Source organism: Macrobrachium nipponense, chromosome 25, assembly GCF_015104395.2.
Source record: "Macrobrachium nipponense isolate FS-2020 chromosome 25, ASM1510439v2, whole genome shotgun sequence".
NCBI lineage: Eukaryota > Metazoa > Arthropoda > Malacostraca > Decapoda > Palaemonidae > Macrobrachium > Macrobrachium nipponense.
This window is the reverse complement of record NC_087214.1, coordinates 69,829,902-69,837,401: the sequence shown is the minus strand read 5'-3', so window position 1 is coordinate 69,837,401 and position 7,500 is coordinate 69,829,902. Positions and strand designations below refer to the sequence as shown.

The window sequence follows — 7,500 nt, the reverse complement described above, 5'->3', positions numbered from 1 at the left end:
ATCTATGTATCTGAATACATTGTGATTATCTAGATACATCTATGTATTTGAATACAGTGGTTATCTAGAAATATCTATGAATCAGAATAAACAGTGGTTATTTAGGTATATCTATGTATTGAATACATAGTGGGTATCTAGATATATCTTATGTATCTGAATAAACAGTGGTTATTTAGGTATATCTATGTATCTGAATACATAGTGATTATCTAGATACATCTATGTATTCGAATACAGTAGTTATCTAGATATATCTATGTATCTGAATACATAGTGGTTATCTAGATCTTTGATCCTTGCCAAGCTCTAGAGTGACGATTCATTTTTTGTAAGTTAAATGTCAAAAGTTCATATTGGTGTTTGTGTGTTTATATGTGTATGTGTTTGTATGTGCGTGTGTGTATACTTATTGCCCAAATAGCTCAGACAACCGTGTGAACATGGCCATGACTGACTAACGTATGTGTGTTTATAAACCAAAATTCATGAGAGTTTATGTTTATGTGAGTGTGTGTGTGTGTATGTGTGTATGTTGTGTGTGTGGATACTCATTCACCATACACCTCGGACAAGGACCCCCGACACTGCACTCACTCACTCACTGCCTTTGGAAGTTGAAAATGATGTTTAAAAAGTGAGAATTCTTTAGTGAACCACCGACCTTCGCTCTGTAGTTCGTCGACGGCGGCGGCGCCCCTAGAGGAGAAGCAGCGCCCCCAGCAGCAGTAGTAGCAGCAGCAGAAGCAGAAGCCTGGAACCCGCCCAGATCCAAATGTAGGTCCTCGTCAGGCGACCCGCTGTTGCTTCCTAGGTACGTGTGGCACAGGGCGTCGATGTTCCCGCTGTTTTCCAGAAGGGGTCCAGTCGCATGGAAGGACGCCTCTAGGGTCTCGTAATCGGGGACTTGCCCGGGGACTCCTATGTACCCGTAATCTCCTCCTCCTCCTCCTCCTCCTCCTTCTTCCCCTCTTCCTCGTCCTCCGCCTCCTCGTCCTCCTCCGTAGTAAAATGGACCGCCGTCAGTTGTCCCCCAGGGATTCATTGGGCTCCAGGAATCCGCGATAAACATAAGGCTCAATAGCTGGAGTTAGAGAGGTCCTCTTGGGGTCAGCGAGCAAAGTTCCAGGAGAGTTCCAGCGTTCCAGACGCGACGGCTCTCGAGAGCCGGAGTTGGAGAGGTCCTTCGGGGGTCAGGGAGGAGAGAATTCCAGAGGAGTTCCAGATTCTCCAGACGCGACGGCGGCTCTCGTCGAAGAGGATTTTGATGAGGAAAATATGTCTCTCTACGTTTCCAGATTTCCAGGTCCAGACTGTGGGCACAAGCAACTCCCCCTGCTCTTCTCTTTCTTCTTCTTCTTCTTCTTCTTCCTCCTCCTCCTTCTCCTGCCGTGTGCTTGTGTCTGGAAGCGCTGCTGCTGCTGTGCTTGGCCTGGTATGTGCTTGCTTGCTTGCTTGCTTGCTGCTGACGACCAACACCACCACCACTGGCTAGCTGAAGCTGCCCTCTCCCACTAAGGCCTGGAAAAACTTTGTCTTGGGATAATATGGATAACCAGTCTTTTATAAGGTGGCGCCTCTCTCTCTCTCTCTCTCTCTCTCTCTCTCTCTCTCTCTCTCTCTCTCTCTCTCTCTCTCTGATGACTGTTTCCGTACCTCCTCCCACACCCCCGTCTCCATCAATCAGTGCGTCTGGAATCTTTGCACGTACGGGTCTGTTTCATGGTAGAGCGACGAAGATGCTTCTTATAAAATACAAATGGAAAAAGAAGAAGAAGAAGTCGAAGAAGAAGTCGAAGAAGAAGAAGATGAAGAAGAAGAAAGAATTGTACTCTCTCTCTCTCTCTCTCTCTCTCCTCTCTCAAGAGAATCCCGAGACTAGTTTACACGCTTGATCCTCGAATGCCCGCTTGCAATCATTGGACGAAAAAGTCGCTCTCTTGTGTAATTGTTTGTGCTTGCCTGCTGCTCCTTGCAGCAGCAACTCTCTCTCTCTCTCTCTCTCTCTCTCTCTCAGTCTATGTGCTACCAGACGGAAGTAGTCTCACCTAGTTTGACAGTTTGTTTTTCCCACATAGGCAACAATACTTTATGACTGAGTATATGTATATATATATATATATATATATATATATATATATATATATATATATATATATATATATATATATATATATATATATATATATTATTAAACACTTAATATGTATATTCCCTGAAAAATATATTACCTGTTTCACTCAGGGAATATACATAATACCTAAAAATTTCAGTTATAATACATATTACCTGAAATTTGGAGGCTTTTTTTATACTTATTCCCTAAACTGAAAATTGAAGGGGTAAAGTGAAAATATGACAATACAATATGAAAAATAGAATACGATACTAAAAGTGACATTTGTAAAATACGAAAACTTTTGAGTGCTCATTACTAATTACTCACTCTCCAATAGGCCTATTAACAATATGGTTATTGACTACTGCCCTCTGTCACGTCTTCTTTGTTTATTTCTCTTTGTTTATTTCTCTTTGTTTATTTTTCTTTGTTTATTTCTCTTTGTTTATTTTTCTTTGTTTATTTCTCTTTGTTTCAGTGTGACCTGTGACCTTGGTAGTGAAAACTTCTAAGTGTCTGATTGTAAAATGGATTCTGAAGCCAGAAGGGAGCAACATTTTGTGGAAGAACTAAAAAAGTGGCATAGCAAAAACAAAAGAGTGCTAATTACACGTGATGAATATTTTGAAACAGTAAATGAATTAATTATCAGCCATTAGACGAAAGTCAAAAGCCCGCGCCAGTACTATCTCATCAAAAAATATGAGCTGCTGAACTGTGGTGACACTCAAAAACTGATAAGAAAACGCAAAGATGAAAATCTAAACCAGTAAGTTTTTTGAGATGTAATTGTAACGGAACAAGACGATGTCAGACAAAAAGATGCAAATGCTTTCAATCTCAGCTGAAATGTAACTCAAGATGTCATTCTAAACTGCCATGTAACAACAAAGCGTAACAAATGTCACTTTTAGTATTGTCTTGGATTTTTACATATCATGTTTTACGAATAAAGATGTGTTGGAAATAAATGAATATCAAGAGTTATCGTATTCTATTTTTCATATTGTAGTGTCATATTTTCACCTCACCCCTTCAATTTTCAGTTTAGGGAATAAGTATAAAAAAAGCCTCCAAATTTCAGGTAATATGTATAATAACTGAAATTTTTAGGTATTATGTATATTCCCTGAGTGAAACAGGTAATATATGTATTAACTGTTTTTTTCAGGGAATATACGTATTAACTGATTATACATATTAACTGTAACATATATTTATATATATATATATATATATATATATATATATATATATATATATATATATATATATATATCTCCATTGGCTCTTGATGGAGCCATTGCCATAAGTTAACAGAACTGGTTGCTAATTAGAAAACGGAAATGTGAAGACTTATAGATACTTAGCTGCGAGGTTTTCCTCCTGTTACACCTTTCAAACCTTCTGCTGTCAATCTCCAATGCAGCGCTGAATGGCGTCGTAGGTCCCAGCGCTTGGCCTGTGGCCTAAATTCTATATTCAATTCAACGTGCATGAAACTAGCAGCACTCGTTACCTATCGAGTTTTCTGTACAACATATAATGCTGTACAAAACCATCAGCTGTGACTGGTAGCGCTTCAGTCGTTCACCAGATGCCGTAGAGTGAGGGTGCGTTCCACGCCTCTGGAAAGTGGTGCCAGACGCACGATCCATGACTAACCTTAATCGTAAATAAAATAAACAGCTATCGAGGAGGCTAGAGGGCTGCGCATTGGTGTGTTGATCATCTGCCCTCCAGTCATCGAACACACCAAATTGCAGCCCTCTAGCCTCGGTAGATTTTATTTTATTCACGGTTAAAGTTAATTGGCACAACAACACAGGACACAACCGGGCGTGGCAGAAAGTTTCCTGGGCCACTGCTGGAATACTCATACAGCATTGTACAGCTGTACAAGAAGCTCGATTGGCTGCCCTCCCTCTAATGACCTGATATCTTCTGGGTGTGGGTGCGTGCGTGTGTGTGTGTGTGGCCAGCTTCACAATTTCCCTAATTATCTTCATAGAGTTGAAGTTGGGCCGCTTTTTGCAGGGGCGACTTTTAGAAGCTATAGCGTGTCGAGATAAGCCACTTTCAATCATTGTAGGGGACGACTTTTGGAGGCCATAGTGATTCCCCGTTACGGAACACTTTTTCTCAGAGTCTTTGGGGGGGCGGGGGTACAAAAGAGAAGTATGTATTTGGTACAAGGTTCCTGCTTATATAGTAAGTAGGGGAAGGTTTCATTCACAGTTTTCACCCCTCTTTTTTTTTTATCATTGCATTTCAACACGTTTCCATATGTTTGTTAAATTATGATTTCTATTTCTCTCTTTTAATAAGTGGGGTATCTTCCTAATAAACAGATTAATATTCTTTGGAAGCTTGAGTTTTAAGAGTTGGCCCCTTAGGTGGGCTTGTTCCATATGAATAGGTTTCACCTACTGAATAATAATAATAATAATAATAATAATAATAATAATAATAATAATAATAATAATAATAATAATAATAATAACACTTAGGTAGGTGACTGTGGTTGTGTATGGCATTTTGTTAACTTTTAGAAATTTTAAGTTGAACATACTTAAGATTGAATCGTTTCTTTTTGTCAAATGATTTATGTTACTGTATTTGAGATGTTTATTTAATAATTAATACATATATATAGGTGATATATATATATACATACGTATATATACACACACACACACATATATATATATATATATATATATATATATATATATATATATATATATTATATATATATATATATATATATTATAGTCGTATTCCTGAAGTCTTGGGAACCAGTTCGAATAACTTAGGGATCCTAATAAGTTAACCTGTTTTTTTAAGAGTGAAAAAAAAACACACAATTTGTCTCGTTCTGTTCAACTTTAAAGTCTTTTCTTTGTCTGTTCTTTTTGTTGTTTATTTTTTTGGGTGGGGGTGAGTGGATGAGGTAGTAATAGAGAATAATCACCTCTCTCTCTCTCTCTCTCTCTCTCTCTCTCTCTCTCTCTCTCTCTCTCTCTCTCTAGGAAAATGATTTTGAATATCTGTGGGTGCTATTCGAAAATTATCCCCCCCACCTCTCTCTCTCTCTCTCTCTCTCTCTCTCTCTCTCTCTCTCTCTCTCTCCTCTATATTTGTGAATTCCTGTTTAGTCAGGAAATACTCGTACTGCTTGCTTGATAATAATATGAATGAGTATATTCTCTGTTATTTAATGCAGAATCTCTCTCTCTCTCTCTCTCTCTCTCTCTCTCTCTCTCTCTCTCTCTCCTTAATTCCTTGTAATCATTCTCTTGTCTCACAGCAGACCCATATTAGGCGTCGCAAACAGTTATAACCACGCGGTGACAGACACCGAAGTCTGACCTATTAGATTGGATGAAATGACCCCAGACAGGTGTGACGATATATTTTCGAGAAGTTTCGAGTCTAAGCCTTTCAAAATGATTTCAGGTCAGAGCTCTGGGACCTAACGTTTCGCGGTGCACGATCACGGTCAGATTTAACCTTCAATGCAATAAAAACTCCTGAGGCTAGAGCGCTGCAATTTGGTATGATTGAGGAATGAAGGGTGGATGATCAATATGCCAATTTGCAGCCATTTAGCCTCGATAGTTTTTAAATTAATAGAAATAATAATTTGATACATTAAGCTTATTTGGTGTTTTTCGGCAAATAAAATTATGGAGTTTTCATTTGCAAAAATTGTCATTATTTGTTGGTTTTCCTTTCTGGGGTAAGAGACTTGCAAAAGCACTGAAGAAGAAGAAGAAGAAGAAGAGGAAGAAGAAGAAAAAGCACATAAAGCAATGAAATCTATAATCGTTTTGTTTGCGAGCGCTCTCTCTGTCTGTCTCTCTGTCTCTGTCTCTGTCTCCCCCCCCTCCCCCCCCTCTCTCTCTCTCTCCTCTCCTCTTCTTCCTGTCTCTCTCTCTCTCTCTCTCTCTCTGTCTCTGTCTCTCTGTCTCGCTGTCTATGTCTCTCTTTCTCGCTGTCTCTGTCTCTCTGTCTCCCTCTCTCTCTCTCTCTCTCTTCTCTCTGTCTCCCTCTCTCTCTCTATCTCTCTCTCTCTCTGTCTCTCTGTCTCGCTGTCTATGTCTCTCTGTTTCTCTGTCTCTGTCTCTCTGTCTCCCTCTCTCTCGCTATCTCTCTGTTTCTGTCTCTCTTTCTCTGTCTCTGTCTCTCTCTGTCTCTCTGTCTGTCTCTCTCTCTGAGTTGTTAAAATTCCGCAGCACCAGGTTTTGTAACCAGAAATATGACCTGAATGATTTTGTTTTTTGAAAAAGAAAAAAAAAAGCCAAATCAAAGATTGTGCTTCTGGGATACGTAGCCGCATTCCCTCTCCTTAGCATTGCTTTCCAAGTCGTCCAAATGATAGCAGCAACTGCTCTCGGCCCCCTTCCCCCCACATCCAGAAAAAAAAAAAAAAATTCCAACTGCCCTTAGTTACTGGCCCACCCATACCGCGTTCTTTTTGTTTGTAAATTATGGGGAAGATATCCTACTAATTTATAGAGTTGTATGATAGCATTCAATGCCTCTCTCTCTCTCTCTCTCTCTCTCTCTCTCTCTCTCTCTCTCTCTACAAAAATGATTCTTGAATGTCCTTTTGCTATTGATGTCTGTGTGGGCTGTACTAGTATTATCAGTCATCCTCTGTCTCTCTCTCTCTGTCTCTCTCTCTCCTGCTCTGTGGTCATTTCGCAGATGAGATAGGTGATCTCTGTCTGCTGTCTCCTCTCCTGCTTCTACTTCTTGCTACTAAATTCCTCCCGTCTGCTTTGTTCTGCTGGTCACGTTTTCAGTAGACATTATGTCACAGGCTCCTGTTATGTAAATAAAAGCCCCAAAAAATGGAGACGATAAAAGAGAGAAGTAGGTACACGACTTGACTCAAACAACAACAACAAGAAAAACGTAGACGAAGAACATCGTAAACGAAAAATATCGAGCACCAAAAGCATGCTCGTACGAAGTTACATAAAAAGTGAGCCTGGGCGATCAGAATGCCATCGAAATCCGGTATTTTCATCGATTTATAACAAAGCAAAATGACCCATTGCCTATCACACAAGTTCGAGAGGGTACATTTTTTTCGTACCTGCGTTTGTGGTTACGTATGTATGCGTGTGTTTTCCTTCCCATCCACAGTTGCTAACTGAGAGAGACCCTGAAGGACAAATGATCAATTCTTTATCGAGATTTCTCTCTCATTTTTTCTCCCCCCTCCTTGCTAATAGCAGTGATGTAACTTTTAATTCTGTTTTTGTATTGATTCTTTTGGGTGGGTCGGACCGAGGAAATAGTAATTGGCTTCCGTGGGGTTCGTTCACATTGAACGAAAGCTGTACGGCCATGTGAACAGATCGTGCCTT

At 39.8% G+C, this 7,500-nt stretch overlaps 1 protein-coding gene across 1 annotated transcript in view; it reads right to left on the bottom strand.

Annotated features, from left to right (window-relative positions):
• Positions 1–1,550, bottom strand: part of LOC135199517 (ETS translocation variant 4-like) — an 18,866-nt gene extending 17,316 nt beyond the window's left edge. Inside the window, exon 1 of the mRNA XM_064227636.1 lies at positions 665–1,550. Within this exon, the coding sequence (XP_064083706.1) occupies positions 665–1,072 (408 nt within the window). The 5' untranslated portion in view covers positions 1,073–1,550. The remainder of the gene's footprint in view (positions 1–664) is intronic.
• Between the last annotated feature and the right edge of the window lie 5,950 nt (positions 1,551–7,500).